The 25,312-nt window shown below is 63.2% G+C and overlaps 3 protein-coding genes across 11 annotated transcripts in view; all 3 read right to left on the minus strand.

Moving 5' to 3' along the window:
• Positions 1-1,722: 1,722 nt before the first annotated feature.
• Tmem52 (transmembrane protein 52) lies at positions 1,723-4,586 on the minus strand. The gene is made up of 5 exons (XM_070037138.1): positions 4,506-4,586; positions 4,374-4,420; positions 4,231-4,272; positions 2,214-2,392; positions 1,723-2,094 (listed from the first exon to the last, which is right to left on the minus strand). The coding sequence occupies exons 1-5, from the start codon at positions 4,563-4,565 to the stop codon at positions 1,832-1,834; spliced, it is 591 nt and encodes a 196-aa protein (XP_069893239.1). The 5' UTR covers positions 4,566-4,586; the 3' UTR covers positions 1,723-1,831.
• A 1,809-nt stretch (positions 4,587-6,395) lies between these two features.
• Positions 6,396-11,664, minus strand: LOC138838434 (cilia- and flagella-associated protein 74-like). The gene is made up of 13 exons (XM_070037940.1): positions 11,534-11,664; positions 11,266-11,412; positions 10,443-10,577; positions 9,929-10,038; positions 9,718-9,773; positions 9,482-9,601; positions 9,037-9,192; positions 8,265-8,394; positions 7,970-8,124; positions 7,632-7,764; positions 7,295-7,425; positions 6,933-7,067; positions 6,396-6,785 (listed from the first exon to the last, which is right to left on the minus strand). The coding sequence occupies exons 1-13, from the start codon at positions 11,662-11,664 to the stop codon at positions 6,684-6,686; spliced, it is 1,641 nt and encodes a 546-aa protein (XP_069894041.1). The 3' UTR covers positions 6,396-6,683.
• A 2,970-nt stretch (positions 11,665-14,634) lies between these two features.
• The window catches only part of LOC138838045 (cilia- and flagella-associated protein 74-like), a 47,515-nt gene continuing 36,837 nt past the window's right edge, over positions 14,635-25,312 (minus strand). For 7 of the 9 annotated variants that reach the window (XM_070037062.1, XM_070037066.1, XM_070037065.1 and 4 more), the window contains 14 exons: positions 21,558-21,834; positions 19,943-20,038; positions 19,342-19,481; positions 18,682-18,816; positions 18,168-18,277; positions 17,957-18,012; positions 17,721-17,840; positions 17,276-17,431; positions 16,504-16,633; positions 16,209-16,363; positions 15,871-16,003; positions 15,534-15,664; positions 15,172-15,306; positions 14,635-15,024 (listed from right to left, as the gene is read on the minus strand). In XM_070037062.1, coding sequence (XP_069893163.1) covers positions 14,923-15,024; positions 15,172-15,306; positions 15,534-15,664; positions 15,871-16,003; positions 16,209-16,363; positions 16,504-16,633; positions 17,276-17,431; positions 17,721-17,840; positions 17,957-18,012; positions 18,168-18,277; positions 18,682-18,816; positions 19,342-19,481; positions 19,943-20,038; positions 21,558-21,834 — 1,876 coding nt within the window. In that variant the 3' untranslated portion in view covers positions 14,635-14,922. The remainder of the gene's footprint in view (positions 15,025-15,171; positions 15,307-15,533; positions 15,665-15,870; positions 16,004-16,208; positions 16,364-16,503; positions 16,634-17,275; positions 17,432-17,720; positions 17,841-17,956; positions 18,013-18,167; positions 18,278-18,681; positions 18,817-19,341; positions 19,482-19,942; positions 20,039-21,557; positions 21,835-25,312) is intronic. The other 2 variants (XM_070037064.1, XM_070037068.1) reach the window with 2 other exon arrangements.

The following is a 25,312-nucleotide window of genomic DNA, read 5'->3' on the forward strand; positions in this document are numbered from 1 at the left end:
TTGCACCTTGTTCTGGAATCCTGCTCTGCTATGGTGGACCTCCATCCTCCATTTTTTTAAACCTATTCATCTGGAAGAGCAGCTCTGGCAGACTTGGGGTGTGGGGGGTCTCTCCTACCCTCCTCCCCCCCACCTGTGGACGGAGGGACAGTGTGGCCCCCCCAGTGCATTTGTCTTCTGCAGACAGAGTGCCTGTCAGCTGAGCAGATTAAGGACCACAAGGCATTGCTGAGATGTTTGAGGAGGAGGGCGATGGGCAGGTGAAGATGCGTGAGCTCCAATCTCTCACGAACCTGCTGGGCAGCAGCCCACAGGAGCGCTCTGTTCTCTATGGCCAAGGACACAGACCAAGACAGCGAGCCAGGGAAGGTGGCTGTTGAATGGCTGGTACAGCTCTGCTCTGTGTGGGTGACTGCAAAGAAGAGATGGAGTCCCTACGGGGCAGGGAAATGAGACCCGGAACAGCCCTCACTTAAGCCCCTGGGCTGGCAAAACTCCTTCCCAGCAGGGCACCAGTGGCTCACGCCTATCATCCTAGCTACTCAGGAGGCTGAGATAAGAGGATCGCAGTTCAAAACCAGCCCGGAAAGGAAAGTCTGTGAGACTCTTATCTCCAATAAACCACTAGAAAACCAGAAGTGGCGCCATGGCTCAAGTGGTAGAGTGCTCACCTTGAGCTGAAGAGCTCAGGGATAGCACCTAGGCCCAGAACTCAAGCCCCACAACTGACAAAAAAAAAAAAAAAAACTCCTTTCAGACAAAGGGTTGGTTCTTCAACTGTGGCAGCTTTCTGGCCCTGCTGGGCATTTCCCGCAAGAAAGCCAAGAGCCAGGAGGGCAGCTGAGGGCAGCTGGGGGCAGCTTTCCAGATCTTTGACAAAGAAAGCAAGGGTGACATGGACAGGAACACCCTGAAGTAGGGCCTGGCTGTGGGCAGCGGGTGGACATGGTGAGTGTTCTGGGCCTGGGCAGCGGGTGGACATGGTGAGTGTTCTGGGCCTGGGCAGCGGGTGGACACTGTGGGTATCCTGAGCGGGAGGGGGGCTGGCCGTGTTTGTGATGGGGGGGAGGGGTGCCCCTGGGGGTGGAGGCGGAACAGATGCTGGAGGCTGACAGGGACAGGGTGGAACCATCTACTCGGAAGCGTGGGGTCAGCACTGGGAGCTGTGCACCTGGCCAGGGCAGCCACTGACCTTGTTCCTCTGTCCCCAGAACTTGTGGCCATGATGACTGGAGAGTCCTTCGCAGTGGTACGGGGGACAGCTGTGACACTTGTCTGGGCCAGCCGCCGCCCACTGGTGCCCTCCTGCCTCCAGCCCTCCAGCTCTGAGTCAAGCTGAGTCTACTGACTCTGCCTCACTGTCCCTATCTGGAGAGGAGGGGAGGCGCTGCGTGGGGGTACCAGCCAGCAGGTGATCCTGATCACTCTGCTACAACACCTGACCTCTTCCATCCCCCAGATCTGGAGGTCAGATGACCCACAAGATTGCCCTGTCTGCACCTGTACAACCCTTCCCACACAGGCAGAGACGATTTGGATGTAAACTTTATTCTCTCTCCAAAAAAGTGAGAACATCTCAGGCCCAGAACCCCCAAGGCCCAGGCCTGTGGGCCTACTCCAGGCAGAGGGCCCCCAAGTTGGGCCAGGTCTGTGTGGGCCAGGTAGACTGGCTGGAATTGCATAGCAACAGGGCCGGGTCTGCAGCAATGTGCTGTACTGGATGGCTGGCCTTCCCAAGGAAAGGATGTGGGATGGGCGGGTCCTTGGCCCAGGCACCGCTGGTCTGATGGCTTCAGAAGAGCTCTCCCAGCCCCTGCAAGGAGCCCAGGGGCTACAACGAGGGCTGCTGGACATTGGGCCCTGGCCCCTGGGCCTGTGGAGTGGTTTCTAGACTCGAGGCCCCAGGGAGAGGCCCTGGTTTCTGGGAAGAAGCCAGGTTTCCCTCTCTGGCTTTTGTCTTGATGGCCTCATCATAAGAGGGTGGCAGCTCAGGGACACACAGGCTGTAGGCAGGAGGAGCTCTGGTGTCAAGATCCAGCTCCCCAAAAGACAGGGGCAGAAGCGCGCCCAGTGGGTACTGGACGGAGCTGTATGCTGCAGGAACCAGGTTGGGATTGAGGAGGGAGCCCGGCCTTCACGTTGCCCCCCACCCCACCCCCCGCCACCCCCCAGCTTCCAGCCCCGCTCCAGCCGGTGGACCACTGGGCACTCACAGGTCACAGTGCTGTGTGCTGGGCTGTCGCTGTCTCCAGGGGTGCCCATCGGGTCACAGGGTGGCCATGAGGGTGGCGGGTGTGTCTGCGGGTGCATGTGCTTCCGGAGGCAGCAGAACCGCACACAGCTGGCCGTGACCCCGCAGAGCAGCAGCAGCAGGAGGGTGAGCAGCACCAGCCTGGCAGGGAGCAGCACGCCGCCGCTGCTGACGGCTGCCAGGCCCGCAAGGAGCTCGCTCCTGTGCCCACGGCGTCCAGGCCAGGAGGAGCTCGCTCCTGTGCCCACGGCGTCCAGGCCAGGAGGAACTCGCTCCTGTGCCCACGGCGTCCAGGCCAGGAGGAGCTCGCCCCCGTGCCCGGGCCCACGGCGTCCAGGCCCCGGAGGAGCTCGCCCCCGTGCCCGGGCCCACGGCGTCCAGGCCAGGAGGAGCTCGCCCCCGTGCCCAGGCCCACGGCGTCCAGGCCTGGAGGAGCTCGCCCCCGTGCCCGGGCCCACGGCGTCCAGGCCAGGAGGAGCTCGCCCCCGTGCCCGGGCCCACGGCGTCCAGGCCAGGAGGAGCTCGCCCCCGTGCCCGGGCCCACGGCGTCCAGGCCTGGAGGAGCTCGCCCCCGTGCCCGGGCCCACGGCGTCCAGGCCAGGAGGAGCTCGCCCCCGTGCCCGGGCCCACGGCGTCCAGGCCAGGAGGAGCTCGCCCCCGTGCCCGGGCCCACGGCGTCCAGGCCCCGGAGGAGCTCGCCCCCGTGCCCGGGCCCACGGCGTCCAGGCCAGGAGGAGCTCGCCCCCGTGCCCAGGCCCACGGCGTCCAGGCCTGGAGGAGCTCGCCCCCGTGCCCGGGCCCACGGCGTCCAGGCCAGGAGGAGCTCGCCCCCGTGCCCGGGCCCACGGCGTCCAGGCCAGGAGGAGCTCGCCCCCGTGCCCGGGCCCACGGCGTCCAGGCCTGGAGGAGCTCGCCCCCGTGCCCAGGCCCACGGCGTCCAGGCCCGGAGGAGCTCGCCCCCGAGCCCAAGGCGTACTGCGTCCAGGCCCGGAGGAGCTCACCCCCGTGCCCGGGCCCACGGCGTCCAGGCCTGGAGGAGCTCGCCCCCGTGCCCGGGCCCACGGCGTCCAGGCCCGGAGGAGCTCGCCCCCGTGCCCAGGCCCACGGCGTCCAGGCCCGGAGGAGCTCGCCCCCGAGCCCAAGGCGTACTGCGTCCAGGCCCGGAGGAGCTCACCCCCGTGCCCGGGCCCACGGCGTCCAGGCCAGGAGGAGCTCGCCCCCGTGCCCGGGCCCACGGCATCCAGGCCCGGAGGAGCTCGCCCCCGTGCCCGGGCCCACGGCGTCCAGGCCCCGGAGGACCTCGCCCCCGAGCCCAAGGCGTACCACGTCCAGGCCAGGAGGAGCTCGCCCCCGTGCCCAGGCCCATGGTGTCCAGGCCAGGAGGAGCTCGCTCCCGTGCCCGGGCCCACGGCGTCCAGGCCCCGGAGGAGCTCGCCCCCGTGCCCAGGCCCACGGCGTCCAGGCCAGGAGGAGCTCGCCCCCGTGCCCGGGCCCACGGCGTCCAGGCCAGGAGGAGCTCGCCCCGGTGCCCAGGCCCACGGCGTCCAGGCCAGGAGGAGCTCGCCCCCGTGCCCGGGCCCACGGCGTCCAGGCCAGGAGGAGCTCGCCCCGTGCCCGGGCCCATGGCGTCCAGGCCAGGAGGAGCTCGCCCCGTGCCCGGGCCCACGGCGTCCACAGGCCCCGGAGAAGCTCGCCCCGTGCCCGGGCCCACGGCGTCCAGGCCAGGAGGAGCTCGCCCCGTGCCCGGGCCCACGGCGTCCAGGCCAGGTGGGCAGAAACCGAGGAAGCACTCCCCGTGTCCAGCGCCGCCTGGCGGGAGCGGAGCCGGCCCGGCGTCTGTGGGGCTGGCCGGCCGGCTGGGCTCTGCCCGGACTCACCGGTCCGCGGCCGCTGCCGCTGCGCCGGCCTCGCTGACCGCGGGGTCCCCCCCCACCGGGGGCAGGGGCCGCGGCTCGGAGCCCGGAGCCCAGGTCACTTACCCCACATGCCACAGGCTGCTCCAGCGGGCCTGCGGGGGGCACCTGCGGGAAGGGCGGCACCTGGAGCGGGCGGTGCGGGTAGGGCCGGCCCCGGGCCCCCCGCCGCCCGCCGCCCGCCCCGCACTTACCCGCCCCCCACTTACTGGCTCGAGGGGTCGCAGGGGGCCTCGTCCTCAGAACCCAGAGACACCTGCGGGGAGACGCGTGAGGCGCGCCGGAGGGCGATGCCGTGCGGAGCCCCGCCCCACGAGCGCCCCGCCTCCCGCCCGACCCACCTGCAGCAGCGGCAGCAGCCAGAGCAGCAGCAGGAGCCCCAGGGAGGAGCGCGGCGCCATCTTCCCGCGAACTCCGCCGCCGGGCGGGTCCAACCCTGTCGGGAGACCACGCCCCAGCGTAGGCCACGCCCACAGGAGGCGACCCACCCCGGCCACGCCCAGAGCAACGCCACGGCCACAGGACTGCCCAGTCCTGGACACACCCAGAGCAACGCCACGCCCACCAGGCTGCCCCCACCACGCCCACAGGCGCGCCCTGGTAGCCCCGCCCCCGCCTTCCCCGCCCCCAGGTCTCCTCTGCAGCTCTCAGGCCCTGGCCTTGGGCAGCCCGCTCTGCTGCTCTGCTCCTCTCTGGCCCTGGGGTCGGCTCAGGCCTCCCTGTAGCTCCCTGGCGCTGGCCTGCAGCTCCCCACTTTGGAAGTACCTTGTGGTACCTGGGGCCACGGAAGGACCAGAGAGGGTTACACTCAGTGAGAGTCCTGCAGGACCCGAGCTGGGGACTTTGGCTGTGGGCACTCCCGGGCCAGGCCTCTCTGGCTGAGCCTTGCTCTGGGCCCTGGATGCACTGGACACGGACCACTGGCCAAGGGCACTAGGCTCTCCTTCAGCTGTCAAAGCCTTCCCATTCTGCTGGGGCTGGCTGGCTCTACTCCAGGGGAACCCTTGGCTCTTCCCCTGCTCTCTCCGGGCCCATTGTCCTGTCTACTGCCCTGCTTCCCTCTGCCCCACACTGCCGCCAGGTCTGCAGCACACCGTCTGGTGACCAGGTTCAAGGAGCTGGTGGCACAGCACGGGTGGGGAAGTGGGTTAAGGGTGTGCTGTCTCCTCACCAGGAGAGAGGCAGGGCTTTTGGAGGGCTCCCCACAGTTGTCCCGCCCTGCCATGAGCCCCCAAGGACCTCTCCTTCCTGCCCAACCCCAGCCAAGTCACTGAAGCTGGCTGCTGCCCTCCTTCCTCATCCCCACTGCCTTGGCTGAGCTTTGCCTCTGGGGGGCCAGCTGGGGAGCAGGAGGGGAGGGGAGGCCACACAAATGGCCCAGCCTGAAGCTTGGGCCAGAGCCTCTGCAGAAAGGAGGGGCTGGGTGGGACATCCAGGCCTGGGGTTAGCAGGGAGAAGCCTGGGGACAGTGTGTCCCCTGGAACATGTCCTGTCAGGCCTGGCCTGGCTGGACTGCTTATTCCTCTCCTTGGGCCTGAAAGCCGGCAGGAGACCGGGGCCGTGGCCAGTCAGACCAAGTGTGGGTAGCAAGGTGGGCCTGCCGGGCGGGCCAGGGGAGGCTGCATCTTCTCGCCCGGTGCCGGCCCCGGACGGGTGCGCTGTGCTGACTGGAGGACCACGCTGAGCAGGCTCTGCTCAAAGTGTCCCTCGGACTCCACGGCAGTGGGTGAGTGCTCTCGGTGGGGAGCGGGGTATTGCGGGCACCACGCGGTCTTCCCTGCAGGGCGAACCCTGGCTCCTCAGAGAAGCGAGAGCTGCAGCTCCTGAGCCTCACCGTGGCCTCTGGCTTGGCTCTGCCAGAGGAGGACAGGTGAGGGCTGGGCCTCTGATCTTTGCACACTCCTGCCCTTGCTGGGGCATCAGGGGTCCTGGGAGCTGGGAGGAGCCAGGGGCTCCCAGGGAGACTGTGGGCTTTGAAGCCCTGGGCCTCTTCTGCATCTCCGTGTCTGGGCTGACGGTCACTGTGGCCCCTGCACTGCCTGACTGGGCCCCCCTGGCCCAGGCTGGACCCGGCAGGACCTCTCCCATCCGGGAAGTCCTTGCCAGGCCAGACCCATGTCACAGGTGCTGTGTGGCCACGGCCTGTGCTTCGTGTGCATGCCCGTGTGCAGGGCTGCTTTCCTGGCTCTGTCCCTCCTCCATGCTGTCCAAGCCCCACACTGCAGTCGCTGTCGGATGGCTCCGAGTTTATTGGCGGGTGTGTAGGTGTGGCTGTGTGCAGTGTAGGTGTGGGCATGGTGGGTCTGGGGCTCCGAGGGGCCCAGCTGGGAGCTGGCTAGGGCTGAAGAGGTCTCAGTGGGCTCCGTAAGGGCCTTGTGGGCTTGGGACTTGGAGGGCTCTGGGGCGCAGGCCTCTGGGAGGGGTGTGTTTGGGTCTGGCCCACAGTCTGGGGTGCGAGAGGGGGGTTGGAGGGGCTGCAGGTTTGGGACAGGGTCTCTTGAGAGTGAGCACCTCGTGTCCTAGGGCCCCGTCACAACGCTGGCGACAAAGATGACCTTGTAGGTCTCCTTCACGTCCCCTCTGAGCTGCAGGAGGGCCCATGCCAGGAGAGGGTGGTCGGGCTGGTGGAGGGAGGGACCTTCTGTCAGCAGCTCCTGGGCAGAGGCTCTGCCTCTCCCACTGCCCTGCCTCCCGGGTCCCATGGGCCCTAGGGCACTCCCTGGACGGTCCCCCGCAGGCCCTCTGCCCATCTTGGGGTCTGCACCTACATCAAAGTCAGCAGGTGGCACCCAGGAGATGCTGATGGTCTTGGTCTGGCCTCGCTCTACAGAGCCCCTGGAAGGTTCTATGGTGAAACCCTTGTGCTGCAGCCAAGTGAGGCTGTCCAGGCTGAACTCTCCTGTCTAGGAAGCAGGGTCCCATTGGTGCCAGGCATCAATGGTAGGCGGTGGTTGTGGTTCTGTGGGAAGGGGCCCAACCTCTCACCCCTCAACTCTTTGCTGGGCCTGCCACCGATTTCTGCCACAGGAAGCCCCAGCAAGTCCAGTGATGGGCAAGCCTAGGAGAGGTCAGGGTTACCCCGGGCAGGGAGTCTGAGGGATGCCAGGTTCCATTGCTGTACTTCAATCACCTTCTTTGCAGATGGCTGTGTGGTGCGGATACAGCCCACGTGCAGTTCCCGGGTGGCTGGTGGGGCTGGTGTGTCCATGTCCGACTGGACATAGTCTAGGGTCACCAAGATGGGCTTCAGCTCATCAGACTCTGGAAAGCAAGGCCTCTATGGCAGGGTCTGGCTGCAAGGCCCGGGAAATAGGGGTGCTGCCCAGGGCTCTGACCCTGTAGTACCCACCCTGCCTACCAGGGCTCTGCAGCCCCTGCCGCCTCCCCCGTGGTCCACCCTGTCCTGTGGGGTCTGGGGTCCTCTGGCCACGCTGGACATTGCCCCCACTCCACAGGCCGGGGCTCACCTTCTCTGTGGTCTGGATCTGAGGTAGCCATCGCTGTAAGGGACTCTACTGGCACGTCCAGCGCATCCCCGCCCTCCACGAACATCATGTGCTCCCGAGCTGCGCCCTGCAGGAGGATCCTGTGGGAGACCCTCTGGGCAGGAGAAGCACGCCACTGTGCCAGTGCCTGGTCCCCACTCCCTGTCTCCCACCCCTGCCCCTAGCCCCATGCCCCGCCTCATGCCCTGTCCTTGCTCCCTGTGGCTGGGCAGAGTCTGGCTCAGGGTGGCCTGGCTCAGAAGACAGCAGAGCACAGGAGAGGGCTGGGTGGGACTGTGGGCCAGCTGGGCCCAGCCCACCTTCTCGAAGAGGACCACCTGAAGCCGGTCAGAATAGTACAGGCTCTCATGGTCGGGGCTGAAGGTCACGGTGAAGTCCTGCGCCTTCCCTGGCAGCATGAGGCCCTCGACCGGGGTCACGCTGAACACGCTCTGGCCATTGTGGTTCTGCGTGCCTGCGGCCAGCAGCACAGTGAGCCGCTCCTGCCATCCCGGCCTAGCCCCTGTCCCCGTCCTCCCTGCCCCTCACTTGGCACCCCTCTCTCCATGGTCCTGCGCCCCCGTGGCCCTGTCCCTAGTAACTACAGTAGCTCACCAACTATTTCTGTCCGCTGAGCCACTGAGGTCAGAAACTGAGGCAGCTTCTGCCGAGCCTCTGCCCTGGTGCTGGACAGGCTCTCCAGCTGGACCCAGAACTTGATGGGGAGGGAGGAGTCGTTCTGCAGCTGCCAACAGCAAGTTCGCTGCACTAGCACACTCCAAGCAGGCCTGCCTGGGTTGGTGCCCAAGGCCTGCTCACTGGGTCATACTACTAGGGACCAGGTGACATTATGGCTCCCAGGGCCATCTGGCTGTGTTCTCCACGCTGGCGCTCATGCAGGGTCTGGGCTGCTGGCACCCCCTTGGTGTCAGCATCTCACACTGGGGCTACCCGGCCCCTGCCAGGCCTGTGCCCCATCTGTCCATGAGAGCTCCCAGAGCTGAACCCATACCTCCGCCCAGGCCCTTCCTGCCCTCACATCCTTCTCCAGAGCCCATCCTGAGCACCGGTCCCAGCTACCACCCAGGCGGGCAGGTGATCCGGGCCACTCCAGCCTCTGGCTGGGGCGACCGGCACAGGAGAGCCAGCAGAGCCAGGCCGCCCTGAACACCAGTGGGGAGGCCATGTGGCAGCAAGGCCTGTCCTTGGAGGCTGGCAAACCCTCTCGCCAGAGGCACCCAAGTCCAGCTCCGAGGGGCAGGTATTCGAGTAGCCACATAGGAGAGGGTGAGAGGGGCTGTGTGCAAGCTCGGGACAGAGGGACAGGGTGCCAGCAGGTCTGGTGAGGCTCCCCAGAGACTGGGCCAGGGCCCGGGACACATGGCACCTTGAAGCTGGAGGAGACAGACTCTCTGGCGATGACGTAGCCCATGTTGAGGACGTTGCCTTCGATGGAGCAGGTGATCATGGATGCCACGCCAGTGCCCATGATGGTGAGCGTGAGGGTGCCTCTCTTGGTGATGATGTTCAGCGTCTCTTGAGCCTAAAGAGCAGATGCCCATGGGCGGGGGAGCCCTGCCCCTGAGCGCGGGCTTGGCATGCTGCTGCCTCCCAGAGGTGTGGAGCACAGGCCTGTGTGGATGCTGCGCCAGGAGTGCGGAGCCAGCCGCCTGGCCTCCCGCAGGGGTTGGGAGCGCAGGGGGTCAGGCCCGGCACTGCGTGGACCCCCACTGTGGTCTGGAGCGTGGGGGGCTCAGGCCGGCACTGCCCGGGTGCCCACAGGGGTCGGGAGCGCAGGGGTGGGGCGTGGACTGCCCGGGGCTGGCGCTTACCATGATGCTCTCGTGGGGTGAGAAGGACAGCTCCAGGACTTGCGTCTCTCCCGAGTGCAGCTTGCTGGAGGGGTTCAGGAGCACAAAGGGGCCACTGGGGTTCAGTACCGAGTACTCCATCTGAGGCCAGGCGTCAAGGAGGGAGACAGGATTCTGGTGGGGTCTGTCCCAAGCCTCCCATCCCCAGCCTCCACCTCCCTTGGAGCCCGTGCCCGAGCCCATGTGGAAAAGGATACATAGAGGTCCTCGGGGCAGATGTTCTGCAGAGAGACTTTCATGATGCCCCGATGTCCTGCAATGGGGGAGGGACCTCCAGCCTCAGCCCTGGGTGCAAGGAGTCTCTCCTGGCCCGTGTGGGAGTTGGCAGTGGCTCGGGTTGCTGGGATGGGAGCCGGAAGGAGGGGCCCTGGGAGGGATGGGGCGGTGCCAGGGCCCCATCAGACTCACCCACAGCAATGTCTCCAAAGTCAAAGACAGTCTGGCCTTGGCTAGATGTCACGACGATTGGTGGTGCCACCGTGGGACACCAGAGCTCCAGGTACAGAGTGTTGTGGGGGCTGGGAGGGACAAGGGGGGTGGACACCAGAGCTCCAGGTACAGAGTGTTGTGGGGGCTGGGAGGGACAAGGGGGGTGGACACCAGAGCTCCAGGTACAGAGTGTTGTGGGGGCTGGGAGGGACAGGGCAGGGTGGACACCAGAGCTCCAGGTATAGAGTTTTGTGGGGGCTGGGAGGGACAGGGCAGGGTGGACACCAGAGCCCCAGGTACAGAGTGTTGTGGGGGCTGGGAGGGACAGCACGGGGTGGACACCAGAGCCCCAGTACAGGGTGCTGGTTGGAGACCTGGCAGGGACAGGGCATGCTGAGTGCAGGGCAGGGCAGGGTGGCAGGTCTGGGCAGCAGCGGGGAGGTGGTCCCTCCTGCCTAGCTGGCCAGGCCCCTCAGACCCCTGGATGCCTTACCTGAAGCTCAAAGGTTCTGATGCCTTCCAGTCTTTGATGTCACCACTGGCAACGACGCAGGGGACCACAAACTTGTCGAACTTCCCCTGGAAATTTCTGATCAGGTTGGCCTTGGCAACTTCATACTGGATGGAGCTGGAATGAGCCAGCACAGGGCACTCATGCTCAGACCCTGTGACCCCGGCACCGGGGTCACCCGTGCAGTCTCTGCCTCTGGGGTGTTAGCATGGAACCAGCACCTAGGCCCCATGGATAGAGGGGGTCCACGAGCTACACCTGCACCCCAGGAGTCTGGTCAGACTGTCCTCTGGGGAAGTCCAAAGGTGCTCCAGGCAGCAGCCTGAGGCCACCCCAGGGCCTAGGTAATGGCTGCTTGCCTCTGTCTGACAGCCTGGCATTTTTGGTGGCTTTTGTGGGGAACTTTCGTGCTCCAGGGTCCTGGTCAGGACAGGGGAGGTAGTGGCTTAAGCACCAAACTACAGAGTTGTATTCCCAGGTCCACACAGGCATGTTCAGTGCTGGCAGGGGGTCCAGGGCCCTGAGGGCCTTCTGGGTGCCCCTGGGCACTAGGAGGGCTGGCATCAAGTATGGAGTGTGTGGGAGCCAGTGGGGAGCTGTGGATGGGAACAGCAGCTGTGTCCGTGTCTGAGGCTGGTCCCTCCTGGGCTCCAGCCACCAGGCTGTGCTCTGTGCCCAGGTCCTCCGTGGGGTAGAATTCACTTCACTTTGTTCATACACATATGCTTGCTCCTGCACATCCCCTCCCCCACCTGGTGGGCCACCAGGCGGTCACAGGTCACGGGGTCGTGCGCCGGGCCGTCACTGGCGGCAGGGATGACCATTGGGACACGTGGCTGGTGTGGTGGTAGCAGCTATGTGTTGGGCTTCTTCCCTCTGGAAGCAGCAGATGCGGATGCAGACAGCTATTAACCCACAGAGCAGCAGCAGCAGGATGGTGATCAGCATGAGCCTGTCAGGGAAGAGCAAGCCTCCCGAGCTGAGGGTGACCAGGCCTGGGAGGAGCTCGCTCCCGCGCCCGGGCCCTCTGCGTCCAGCCCTGGAAGGAGCTCGCCTCCTGAATCCGTGCCCACGGCATCCAGGCCAGGAGGAGCTCGCTCCCGAGCCCAGGCCCATGGCGTCCAGGCCCGGAGGAGCTCGCCCCCGTGCCCGGGCCCACGGCGTCCAGCCCTGGGAGGAGCTCGCCTCCTGAATCCGTGCCCATGGCGTCCAGGCCCATGAGGAGCTCGCTCCCGTGCTGAGGGCGTCCAGGCCCGGAGGAGCTCGCCCCCGTGCCCGGGCCCACGGCGTCCAGGCCCGGAGGAGCTCGCCCCCGTGCCCAGGCCCACGGCGTCCAGGCCAGGAGGAGCTCGCCCCCGTGCCCGGGCCCACGGCGTCCAGGCCAGGAGGAGCTCGCCCCCGTGCCCGGGCCCACGGCGTCCAGGCCAGGAGGAGCTCGCCCCCGTGCCCGGGCCCACGGCGTCCAGGCCAGGAGGAGCTCGCCCCGTGCCCGGGCCCACGGCGTCCAGGCCAGGAGGAGCTCGCCCCCGTGCCCGGGACCACGGCGTCCAGGCCAGGAGGAGCTCGCCCCGTGCCCAGGCCCACGGCGTCCAGGCCAGGAGGAGCTCGCCCCGTGCCCGGGCCCACGGCGTCCAGGCCAGGTGGGCAGAAACCGAGGAAGCGCTCCCCGTGTCCAGCGCCGCCTGGCGGGAGCGGAGCCGGCCCGGCGTCTGTGGGGCTGGCCGGCCGGCTGGGCTCTGCCCGGACTCACCGGTCCGCGGCCGCTGCCGCTGCGCCGGCCTCGCTGACCGCGGGGTCCCCCCCACCGGGGGCAGGGGCCGCGGCTCGGAGCCCGGAGCCCGGGTCACTTACCCCACATGCCACAGGCTGCTCCAGCGGGCCTGCGGGGGGCACCTGCGGGAAGGGCGGCACCTGGAGCGGGCAGTGCGGGTAGGGCCGGCCCCGGGCCCCCCGCCGCCCGCCGCCCGCCCCGCACTTACCCGCCCCCCACTTACTGGCTCGAGGGGTCGCAGTTGCTGACTCAGGGACGGGGGAGGGGAGCGGCCGGAAGGGCGTGGCCGCGCTATGGCCACGCCATCCCGCCCCGCGTGCCAAACCGCATGCTGTGGCCCCACTGGTGGCTGAGCTGGGGCCTGGGCAGGAGCCAGGCCTCCACCACTTGGGGGTCAAAGGATGCCGCCAGCCAGTTACGAGACCACACCCCCAAAAGCCACGCCCACCGGGCGCTGGCCCCCCCCAGCCCCGAGCAAGGCCACACCCACAGGACTGCCCACCATGGCCATGCTCAGAGCGGCACCACACCCACAAGACTCTCACCCAGACAGATGCCACGCCTCTAGGACTGCCCACACCTGCCCATGGCCAGAGCCACGCCCATGGGACCTCCCCCTCCCACACCCATAGTGACAACACCCTCAGGACTGCCCCTCTGCCACTCCCACAAGAGCAGACCCACAAGCCACGCCCAGAGCAACGCCACGCCCACAGGAGCCGACCCACCCGGGCCACGCCCAGAGCAACGCCACGCCCACAGGCGCGCCCTGGTAGCCCCGCCCCCGCCTTCCCCGCCCCCAGGTCTCCTCTGCAGCTCTCAGGCCCTGGCCTTGGGCAGCCCGCTCTGCTGCTCTGCTCCTCTCTGGCCCTGGGGTCGGCTCAGGCCTCCCTGTAGCTCCCTGGCGCTGGCCTGCAGCTCCCCACTTTGGAAGTACCTTGTGGTACCTGGGGCCACGGAAGGACCAGAGAGGGTTACACTCAGTGAGAGTCCTGCAGGACCCGAGCTGGGGACTTTGGCTGTGGGCACTCCCGGGCCAGGCCTCTCTGGCTGAGCCTTGCTCTGGGCCCTGGATGCACTGGACACGGACCACTGGCCAAGGGCACTAGGCTCTCCTTCAGCTGTCAAAGCCTTCCCATTCTGCTGGGGCTGGCTGGCTCTACTCCAGGGGAACCCTTGGCTCTTCCCCTGCTCTCTCCGGGCCCATTGTCCTGTCTACTGCCCTGCTTCCCTCTGCCCCACACTGCCGCCAGGTCTGCAGCACACCGTCTGGTGACCAGGTTCAAGGAGCTGGTGGCACAGCACGGGTGGGGAAGTGGGTTAAGGGTGTGCTGTCTCCTCACCAGGAGAGAGGCAGGGCTTTTGGAGGGCTCCCCACAGTTGTCCCGCCCTGCCATGAGCCCCCAAGGACCTCTCCTTCCTGCCCAACCCCAGCCAAGTCACTGAAGCTGGCTGCTGCCCTCCTTCCTCATCCCCACTGCCTTGGCTGAGCTTTGCCTCTGGGGGGCCAGCTGGGGAGCAGGAGGGGAGGGGAGGCCACACAAATGGCCCAGCCTGAAGCTTGGGCCAGAGCCTCTGCAGAAAGGAGGGGCTGGGTGGGACATCCAGGCCTGGGGTTAGCAGGGAGAAGCCTGGGGACAGTGTGTCCCCTGGAACATGTCCTGTCAGGCCTGGCCTGGCTGGACTGCTTATTCCTCTCCTTGGGCCTGAAAGCCGGCAGGAGACCGGGGCCGTGGCCAGTCAGACCAAGTGTGGGTAGCAAGGTGGGCCTGCCGGGCGGGCCAGGGGAGGCTGCATCTTCTCGCCCGGTGCCGGCCCCGGACGGGTGCGCTGTGCTGACTGGAGGACCACGCTGAGCAGGCTCTGCTCAAAGTGTCCCTCGGACTCCACGGCAGTGGGTGAGTGCTCTCGGTGGGGAGCGGGGTATTGCGGGCACCACGCGGTCTTCCCTGCAGGGCGAACCCTGGCTCCTCAGAGAAGCGAGAGCTGCAGCTCCTGAGCCTCACCGTGGCCTCTGGCTTGGCTCTGCCAGAGGAGGACAGGTGAGGGCTGGGCCTCTGATCTTTGCACACTCCTGCCCTTGCTGGGGCATCAGGGGTCCTGGGAGCTGGGAGGAGCCAGGGGCTCCCAGGGAGACTGTGGGCTTTGAAGCCCTGGGCCTCTTCTGCATCTCCGTGTCTGGGCTGACGGTCACTGTGGCCCCTGCACTGCCTGACTGGGCCCCCCTGGCCCAGGCTGGACCCGGCAGGACCTCTCCCATCCGGGAAGTCCTTGCCAGGCCAGACCCATGTCACAGGTGCTGTGTGGCCACGGCCTGTGCTTCGTGTGCATGCCCGTGTGCAGGGCTGCTTTCCTGGCTCTGTCCCTCCTCCATGCTGTCCAAGCCCCACACTGCAGTCGCTGTCGGATGGCTCCGAGTTTATTGGCGGGTGTGTAGGTGTGGCTGTGTGCAGTGTAGGTGTGGGCATGGTGGGTCTGGGGCTCCGAGGGGCCCAGCTGGGAGCTGGCTAGGGCTGAAGAGGTCTCAGTGGGCTCCGTAAGGGCCTTGTGGGCTTGGGACTTGGAGGGCTCTGGGGCGCAGGCCTCTGGGAGGGGTGTGTTTGGGTCTGGCCCACAGTCTGGGGTGCGAGAGGGGGGTTGGAGGGGCTGCAGGTTTGGGACAGGGTCTCTTGAGAGTGAGCACCTCGTGTCCTAGGGCCCCGTCACAACGCTGGCGACAAAGATGACCTTGTAGGTCTCCTTCACGTCCCCTCTGAGCTGCAGGAGGGCCCATGCCAGGAGAGGGTGGTCGGGCTGGTGGAGGGAGGGACCTTCTGTCAGCAGCTCCTGGGCAGAGGCTCTGCCTCTCCCACTGCCCTGCCTCCCGGGTCCCATGGGCCCTAGGGCACTCCCTGGACGGTCCCCCGCAGGCCCTCTGCCCATCTTGGGGTCTGCACCTACATCAAAGTCAGCAGGTGGCACCCAGGAGATGCTGATGGTCTTGGTCTGGCCTCGCTCTACAGAGCCCCTGGAAGGTTCTATGGTGAAACCCTTGTGCTGCAGCCAAGTGAGGCTGTCCAGGCTGAACTCTCCTGTCTAGGAAGCAGGGTCCCATTGGTGCCAGGCATCAATGGTAGGCGGTGGTTGTGGTTCTGTGGGAAGGGGCCCAACCTCTCACCCCTCAACTCTTTGCTGGGCCTGCCACCGATTTCTGCCACAGGAAGCCCCAGCAAGTCCAGTGATGGGCAAGCCTAGGAGAGGTCAGGGTTACCCCGGGCAGGGAGTCTGAGGGATGCCAGGTTCCATTGCTGTACTTCAATCACCTTCTTTGCAGATGGCTGTGTGGTGCGGATACAGCCCACGTGCAGTTCCCGGGTGGCTGGTGGGGCTGGTGTGTCCATGTCCGACTGGACATAGTCTAGGGTCACCAAGATGGGCTTCAGCTCATCAGACTCTGGAAAGCAAGGCCTCTATGGCAGGGTCTGGCTGCAAGGCCCGGGAAATAGGGGTGCTGCCCAGGGCTCTGACCCTGTAGTACCCACCCTGCCTACCAGGGCTCTGCAGCCCCTGCCGCCTCCCCCGTGGTCCACCCTGTCCTGTGGGGTCTGGGGTCCTCTGGCCACGCTGGACATTGCCCCCACTCCACAGGCCGGGGCTCACCTTCTCTGTGGTCTGGATCTGAGGTAGCCATCGCTGTAAGGGACTCTACTGGCACGTCCAGCGCATCCCCGCCCTCCACGAACATCATGTGCTCCCGAGCTGCGCCCTGCAGGAGGATCCTGTGGGAGACCCTCTGGGCAGGAGAAGCACGCCACTGTGCCAGTGCCTGGTCCCCACTCCCTGTCTCCCACCCCTGCCCCTAGCCCCATGCCCCGCCTCATGCCCTGTCCTTGCTCCCTGTGGCTGGGCAGAGTCTGGCTCAGGGTGGCCTGGCTCAGAAGACAGCAGAGCACAGGAGAGGGCTGGGTGGGACTGTGGGCCAGCTGGGCCCAGCCCACCTTCTCGAAGAGGACCACCTGAAGCCGGTCAGAATAGTACAGGCTCTCATGGTCGGGGCTGAAGGTCACGGTGAAGTCCTGCGCCTTCCCTGGCAGCATGAGGCCCTCGACCGGGGTCACGCTGAACACGCTCTGGCCATTGTGGTTCTGCGTGCCTGCGGCCAGCAGCACAGTGAGCCGCTCCTGCCATCCCGGCCTAGCCCCTGTCCCCGTCCTCCCTGCCCCTCACTTGGCACCCCTCTCTCCATGGTCCTGCGCCCCCGTGGCCCTGTCCCTAGTAACTACAGTAGCTCACCAACTATTTCTGTCCGCTGAGCCACTGAGGTCAGAAACTGAGGCAGCTTCTGCCGAGCCTCTGCCCTGGTGCTGGACAGGCTCTCCAGCTGGACCCAGAACTTGATGGGGAGGGAGGAGTCGTTCTGCAGCTGCCAACAGCAAGTTCGCTGCACTAGCACACTCCAAGCAGGCCTGCCTGGGTTGGTGCCCAAGGCCTGCTCACTGGGTCATACTACTAGGGACCAGGTGACATTATGGCTCCCAGGGCCATCTGGCTGTGTTCTCCACGCTGGCGCTCATGCAGGGTCTGGGCTGCTGGCACCCCCTTGGTGTCAGCATCTCACACTGGGGCTACCCGGCCCCTGCCAGGCCTGTGCCCCATCTGTCCATGAGAGCTCCCAGAGCTGAACCCATACCTCCGCCCAGGCCCTTCCTGCCCTCACATCCTTCTCCAGAGCCCATCCTGAGCACCGGTCCCAGCTACCACCCAGGCGGGCAGGTGATCCGGGCCACTCCAGCCTCTGGCTGGGGCGACCGGCACAGGAGAGCCAGCAGAGCCAGGCCGCCCTGAACACCAGTGGGGAGGCCATGTGGCAGCAAGGCCTGTCCTTGGAGGCTGGCAAACCCTCTCGCCAGAGGCACCCAAGTCCAGCTCCGAGGGGCAGGTATTCGAGTAGCCACATAGGAGAGGGTGAGAGGGGCTGTGTGCAAGCTCGGGACAGAGGGACAGGGTGCCAGCAGGTCTGGTGAGGCTCCCCAGAGACTGGGCCAGGGCCCGGGACACATGGCACCTTGAAGCTGGAGGAGACAGACTCTCTGGCGATGACGTAGCCCATGTTGAGGACGTTGCCTTCGATGGAGCAGGTGATCATGGATGCCACGCCAGTGCCCATGATGGTGAGCGTGAGGGTGCCTCTCTTGGTGATGATGTTCAGCGTCTCTTGAGCCTAAAGAGCAGATGCCCATGGGCGGGGGAGCCCTGCCCCTGAGCGCGGGCTTGGCATGCTGCTGCCTCCCAGAGGTGTGGAGCACAGGCCTGTGTGGATGCTGCGCCAGGAGTGCGGAGCCAGCCGCCTGGCCTCCCGCAGGGGTTGGGAGCGCAGGGGGTCAGGCCCGGCACTGCGTGGACCCCCACTGTGGTCTGGAGCGTGGGGGGCTCAGGCCGGCACTGCCCGGGTGCCCACAGGGGTCGGGAGCGCAGGGGTGGGGCGTGGACTGCCCGGGGCTGGCGCTTACCATGATGCTCTCGTGGGGTGAGAAGGACAGCTCCAGGACTTGCGTCTCTCCCGAGTGCAGCTTGCTGGAGGGGTTCAGGAGCACAAAGGGGCCACTGGGGTTCAGTACCGAGTACTCCATCTGAGGCCAGGCGTCAAGGAGGGAGACAGGATTCTGGTGGGGTCTGTCCCAAGCCTCCCATCCCCAGCCTCCACCTCCCTTGGAGCCCGTGCCCGAGCCCATGTGGAAAAGGATACATAGAGGTCCTCGGGGCAGATGTTCTGCAGAGAGACTTTCATGATGCCCCGATGTCCTGCAATGGGGGAGGGACCTCCAGCCTCAGCCCTGGGTGCAAGGAGTCTCTCCTGGCCCGTGTGGGAGTTGGCAGTGGCTCGGGTTGCTGGGATGGGAGCCGGAAGGAGGGGCCCTGGGAGGGATGGGGCGGTGCCAGGGCCCCATCAGACTCACCCACAGCAATGTCTCCAAAGTCAAAGACAGTCTGGCCTTGGCTAGATGTCACGACGATTGGTGGTGCCACCGTGGGACACCAGAGCTCCAGGTACAGAGTGTTGTGGGGGCTGGGAGGGACAAGGGGGGTGGACACCAGAGCTCCAGGTACAGAGTGTTGTGGGGGCTGGGAGGGACAAGGGGGGTGGACACCAGAGCTCCAGGTACAGAGTGTTGTGGGGGCTGGGAGGGACAGGGCAGGGTGGACACCAGAGCCCCAGGTATAGAGTGTTGTGGGGGCTGGGAGGGACAAGGCAGGGTGGACACCAGAGCCCCAGGTATAGAGTGTTGTGGGGGCTGGGAGGGACAGGGCAGGGTGGACACCAGAGCCCCAGTACAGGGTGCTGGTTGGAGACCTGGGAGGGACAGGGCATGCTGAGTGCAGGGCAGGGCAGGGTGGCAGGTCTGGGCAGCAGCGGGGAGGTGGTCCCTTCTGCCTAGCTGGCCAGGCCCCCCAGACCCCTGGATGCCTTACCTGAAGCTCAAAGGTTCTGATGCCTTCCAGTCTTTGATGTCACCACTGGCAACGACGCAGGGGACCACAAACTTGTCGAACTTCCCCTGGAAATTTCTGATCAGGTTGGCCTTGGCAACTTCATACTGGACGGAACTAGAATGAGCCAGCACAGGGCACTTATGTTCGCACCCTGCGACTCCTGTGACTTCCTCTGGGGAAGTCCAAAGGTGCTCCAGGCAGCAGCCTGAGGCCACCCCAGGGCCTAGGTAATGGCTGCTTGCCTCTGTCTGACAGCCTGGCATTTTTGGTGGCTTTTGTGGGGACCTTTCCTGCTCCAGGGTGCTGGTCAGGACAGGGGAGGTAGTGGCTTAAGCACCAAACTACAGAGTTGTATTCCCAGGTCCACACAGGCATGTTCAGTGCTGGCAGGGGGTCCAGGGCCCTGAGGGCCTTCTGGGTGCCCCTGGGCACTAGGAGGGCTGGCATCAGGTATGGAGTGTGTGGGAGCCAGTGGGGAGCTGTGGACGGGAACAGCAGCTGTGTCCGTGTCTGAGGCTGGTCCCTCCTGGGCTCCAGCCACCAGGCTGTGCTCTGTGCCCAGGTCCTCTGTGGGATCACTGGGCCTGGTGGCAGCTGTCGAAGCCGGGCCAGACAGGACGAGGCAGCCCTTTTGCCCACCTATTCACAGGCCCCTGCTTGTGTAATGTTGCCACATGGGAAATGGACATGCGGGTCGGCCGGTCCTTCGTGTGGATCCGAACTGCGGACATTGTCTGCTTCCACAGGTCCTTCTTCAGGGCAAACGTGTCCTTCCGGAACTGAGGGAGCAGAGGCTACTGTGGGCTTCCCAGGGACCCTCTCACCTGGCCAGGAGGCTCCCACCACCCGCTCTTCCAGAGCCAGCCCAGAAGGCCTGGCCAACTCTGGAATTATGGGAGCCTCAGGTTGAGGTGTGCAGCCAAAGGCCCCAGAACCAAGGAAGCCCTAGGGAAGGCTGACTGCCGGTGGAGGGGGGTAAGCAATGGAGACAGGGCGGGTAGGCTGCGGCGATGTCACAGGCCTCTGCTCTGCAGGCCAGCAGAGCCGGTGTTCCTCATTCATGTGCGTACTATGGAACTGCAAGGCCTTGTTGCACAGAAGTGCAGGCCACTGGGCACAGGGCTCCTGCTGCAGAGCTGGACGATTGAGGGCTGGTCCCAGGCATGGACGCCCCTCAGTGTACACCCCACCCCAAGCTACCCAGGAGGCCCAGGCGGTCCCATGAGTTTGCATTCACCACCTTGCTTTCCATCTCCTTGGTCATGATCTGCACGGCTTCTCCCACAATCGCCTCGTGGGACAGCACAGGCCTGAAGGATACCTGGACCAGGCATCGCTGTGGGGAGACGCAGGGACCCAAGGGCAGTGGTGGGCCTCAGTCTTCCTCCTTTCTCACCCAGTCCAGATCCTCCTGGGCAGGTCAGCCCAGGCTAATGGTCTTGGCCAGGGCCTGTAGGACCTGGGGTGGGTGGGCTGCTCCCCGACATAGGATGGGGTCTTGTGGGACAAATGCTGAGTGCAGACTCTTGGATGGATCAGCACCGCATACTGTCAGAAGGCCCAGCAAGAAACAAACATGGAGCCAGGTACTACTGGCTCATGCCCTGTAGTCCTAGCCACTTGGGAGATAAGGACTTGGAAGATTTCCGGGCAGAAAAGCCCATGAGGCTCTGTCTCCAATTAGTTAGCAAAAAGCTGGACTGGAGGTATGGCTCAACAGATCGAGTGCCAGCAATGCGCAAGAAAGCTGAGCAGAGCAAGAGGAACTAAGTTCAAGTCTCAGCAGCAGGAGACACACATAAGGTAAATGAGCCTGGCACTGTGGAAATCCACTAAGTCCAGCAAGTCCCCTCAGCTCAGGGCCTAGCCCTGGCCCATGGCAGCTGGCTGACGTTCCCCAGAGCTCCAGAAGGCCAGGGTGTAGGGGGTGATGTGAGGGCACAGAGGGAGAAGAGGAGTGACTGGAAGAGAAGAGTGGAAGGAGGAAAGGAGAGGAGAAGGAAGAGAGGGATGCGGCCATGTGGGCAGGAGGCCTGGACAGGGCACACAAACCACAGCCACCCACTGTGGGATACGACAGTGACAAATGCATTTGATAAACTTAATGAAAGAATTGTATTTCCTGTGTGTGTGTGTATGTGCATGCACACACGTGCACATGCGTGTGTTTATGTGTGTTAGTTCTGAGGCTTCAACTCAGGGTCTGGGCACTGTCCCTTAGCTTTTTCACTCAAGACTGGCATCTCTACCAGTTGGGCCACAGCCTCACTTCCGGCTTTTTGGTGGTTAATTGGAGATGAGAGTCTCGAGAACTTTGCTGGTCCATGAGAACTTTGAAGCTGGCTTCAAACCTCAGTTCTCAAGCCAGGGGCTGGTGGCTCACATCTGTAATCCTAGCTACTCAGGAGGCTGAGATATGAGGATCGCAGTTCAAAGCCAGCCCAGGCAATAATAAACTAATAAACTGCTCAGAAAACTGAAAGCGGCGCTGTGGCTCAAGTGGTAGAGCACTAGCCTTGAGCTGAAGAGCTGAGGGACAGCGCCCAGGCTCAGAGTTCAGGACCCACGACCGGACCCCCCCCCAAAAAAAAAAAAAAAAAAAACAAACAGCCAGCAAGAAAGCCAGCTTTCTTGCTCTTAGCTGTCATTCTACCTCTTAAACCACACCTCTGGTCCAGCTTTTTGCTAGCTACTTAGAGATAGAGTCTCATGGACTCAGGGTCTACCCCTGCTTGCAGCCCCAGGCAGTGCCTCTTGACTGTTGGGTCAGGTGCATAGAGTGCGTCCAGGCTCTTGGCCCTGCCTGGGTTGAATCCCTGCGGTTAAGGTGGGCCTGCACGCAGGCCCATACTTACCTTTCCTGGCAATACAGTCCCCACTAAAGGTGAGATGGTGATGGGTGAGTTGGGGGGCGGGAGGAACTCAAACGACGTCGGGCCCACAGGGGTGGCTTCCTCCGAGCCGATGCGGGGCAGGGAGTGTGTCAGCTTGTTCATGCTCAGGTGAGAGTTGATGACGTATAGCGTGGCCACAGAAGTGTCATACAGTGGGGTGGCTGGGAACTTGATTTGGTAGTGGGACAGCTCCAGGGGTGGAAGGACCCCCACGGCCCGGCAGGAGACCTTGAAGCACCTGGCAGTGAAAGGGCGGGGTGAGGGAGTCAGGGAGGCAGTGTGCGGGCTGTCTGTGCTCCTTGGCCCAAGTGCAGGAGCCCACAAGTGCCTGAGCAAGGTGTTGGTCTATGGGACAGGAGGGCTGGCCATGCCACAGGGACACAGGACTTGTGCCTGCATTGCCAGAGTTCTGGTAACAACCTGGGAAGATACACTAGCGTTGTGTATTTCTGGTTTGTGTTACATATTTATTTATTTATTTAGGGTCCGGTCGTGGGGCCTGAACTCTGGGTCTGGGCGCTGTCCCTCAGCTCTTCAGCTCAAGGCTAGTGCTCTACCTCTTGAGCCACAACACCACTTCCAGCTTTTTTTCTTTTGCTTATGTGGTACTGAGGAATCGAACCCACGGCCTATGCATGCAAGGCAAGCACTCTACCTCTGAGCCACCTTCCCAGCCCAAGTCTGTGATTCTTTTTTTTTTTTTTTTTTTTTGGTCGGTCGTGGGGCTTGAACTCTGGGCCTGGGCGCTGTCCCTCAGCTCTTCAGCTCAAGGTGAGCGCTCTACCACTTGAGCTACAGCGCCACTTCCAGTTTTCTGGTGGTTTTATTGGAGATAGGAGTCTCATGGTCTTTCCTGCCCGGGCTGGCTTTGAACCTCGATCCTCAGATCTCAGCCTCCTGAGTAGGTAGGATTACAGGCGTGAGCCACCAGCGCCCGGCAAGTCTGTGATTCTTACCTGCAGTTAACAAGCAAAAAGCCAGAAGTGAAGCTGTGGATCAAGGGATACCATGTCAGCTTGAAGCAGAAAAGACACATGAGAGTTCAAGCCCTATTATAGGCACAAAATCGTAAATAAAACTCAAAAGTCACCTCTTTTTTTTTTTTTTTTTGCCAGTCCTGGGGCTTGAACTCAGGGCCTGGGCACTGTCCCTGAGCTTCTTTTGCTCAAGGCTAGCACTCTACCACTTGAGCCACAGCACCACTTCCAGCTTTTCTGTGTATGTGGTGCTGAGGAATGGAACCCAGGGCTTCATGCATGGTGGGCAAGTGCTCTACCACTGAGCCACCTTCCCAGCCCTGGTCTCTTATAAGGAACCAAAGAGAAGGAAGGAGACCACACTGACAGAGTCAGTTGACTCTGACAAAGGCACAGTGCAGGACAACTGAGGGGAGGGAGGCCCCACCCCTGTGAGGGATATGTGTGTGTGACTGATTTGGTGACTCCAAGGTAGAGCCTAGGCCAGAAGAATCAAGATGGCAGAGTTGTGACCAGGATGAACCAGGCTCCCTCTGATCACAGAGATGGAGGCCTTTGGCACACAACTCCACTTCAAGAGAGTGCACCAAACAGACTACAAGAGAGAGAGCTCCACTTCACACCAACCAAGAGAAAAGACTGCTGAGGGGTGCCTAGCAGAGGACTCCTGCAGTGTAGCCACACTGGTCACAGCGGCCGCAGGCTCTGGTCTGGGAGCTTTCCCAGCCAGCCTCACCGACACACAGCAGTCACAGCAGACATACTCACACCAAGCATGGCCAGGAGGTGGCTACAGGACTCACAGGGCTTCTGATGCAGGGGTGACTCCCACCTTTCCCTGTCCCCATGGATCTCCCTGGCAAACTACCCCCTCCACACCCTTCCCTGCCCCCACAACCCCGACCTTTTCAACTGATAGCTGCATTCTCCCGTCACCGCACCCCATCCCAACAGAACTCCTAAACGGAATCCAGATGCATGAATCAGAGTGAATGGTCACGAAGTTCATGAACTATCAACACAACATGCCACACACAAAACTGACCATAACTCAGGGGAGGACTCTAGCGAGAGGGAAGAGGAAGAGAGGAAAAGAAAAGCAACAATGACGAGGGAACTGGCTGACGGAAGGATGGAGCAGATCCTGGAACAGCCAGAAGAATACAAAGAGCAAATGGGAGGATAAAAGGCGAATGAAATGACGAAGACAATACATGACGTTCAATATGAAATCAATTAGAAGACACACTATAAGTAGTTCAATGAAGGAAATGAAAGAATATTAACGAGGAGGTAGACACCATGAAAACGTCAATAAAGACCCCAAAGGACATCGCTGAAGGGAGGCACAGGAGCTCTAGCCCCTACCACAAAGCACAGTTGAAGGCCTGGGCAATGGAACAAAAGGAGTTGCCATCCTGTTAGCATTGTGGCTGATGGGGTAGGCGGGAGGGGGGGGGGGGGAGACAGCAGAGGCGTGGGCAGGCGGCCTGTCCCAGCGTGCTGCAGTCCCAAGCCATGACGCCAGTCCACCCGCTCTCCCCTCCTCCCGGGGGCTCCCTGTGACCACACAAAACCTCCAGCTCAACTTTTAGAGCTTCAGTTTCCACATCAGCCTCCCTTATGTAATGAAATACACCTCAGTGACCTCCCTGGGCCTCTCCCCAAGTCCCCAGTGGGCGAAGGGAAGAAATGGTCCTTCGGAGTCTCGTTTTCTAGAGTCTGAGCTGCAAATAGCCCAGTGTGTCACAACAGCCACCAGTGAGTGCGATGCCCTCAGCAGGGAGGAGCAGCCTCCAGCTGACCTGGCCGCACTGCCCGCACCCACTTCTGCTTCTCCGGGGAGCGGGTGACTCCAGGTGGCTGTGTGCCTGCGTCTAACCCACACATGCTCCAGGATCACATCCCTGTGCTCACAATCATACACAGCAAACTCACATATCTGTACAGGAAACTCACTTGCATGCTCATATAAACTGGTGTGCACGGATGGGAAGGTGGCTCAGTGGTAGAGCGCTTGCCTTGCATGCATGAGGCCCTGGGTTCAATTCCTCAGCACCACATAAGCAGAAAAAGCCGGAAGTGGCTCTGTGGCTCAAGTGTTAGGGTGCTAGCCTTGAGCTGAAGAGCTAAGGGGCAGCGCCCAGGCCGAGTTCAGGCCCCACAACCAACAATAAATAAACTGGTGTGTACTTTCACAGATACATGCTTGTATGCACTCTCATTTACACCAAGTGTGATTATACACTTTCACTGCGTGTTCACATGCATGCATTTTCACAATGCTCACACTTGAGTATTCACATGTGTTCACATGCTATTCACATGTGTGTGCATGTTTCTGTACAAACATGTGTGCAGTCATGTTCACACACATGCTTGTTCACTGCACACTCAAGAATATGCCCACACACCCATGTTTGTGCATGTGTTCACAATGCATATACTCACATGCACACATGCTCACTGCACTTTCAAACATGTTCACACCATGTACACAGACATGCATGCTCACATTTACACCCACATTTGCACACATGCTCTAACACTCATGTCCATGCATACTTATGCATACATGATCACATACTGCATACACGGTCACATAGTGTATGCTCAGAGACATGCACATTCATGCTCATGTGCACACACTCGTGTGTATCCATGCACACATAAGTTCCGCTGGTCCATTGTGGAAGGCCAAATATACCCTGGGCTGAGGCTCCTGCCAGCCAGCAGTGC

The sequence above is a fragment of the Dipodomys merriami genome, unplaced genomic scaffold (genome assembly GCF_024711535.1).
Source record: "Dipodomys merriami isolate MVZ:Mamm:240054 unplaced genomic scaffold, mDipMer1.0.p SCAF_28, whole genome shotgun sequence".
In the NCBI taxonomy this organism is placed as follows: Eukaryota; Metazoa; Chordata; class Mammalia; order Rodentia; family Heteromyidae; genus Dipodomys; species Dipodomys merriami.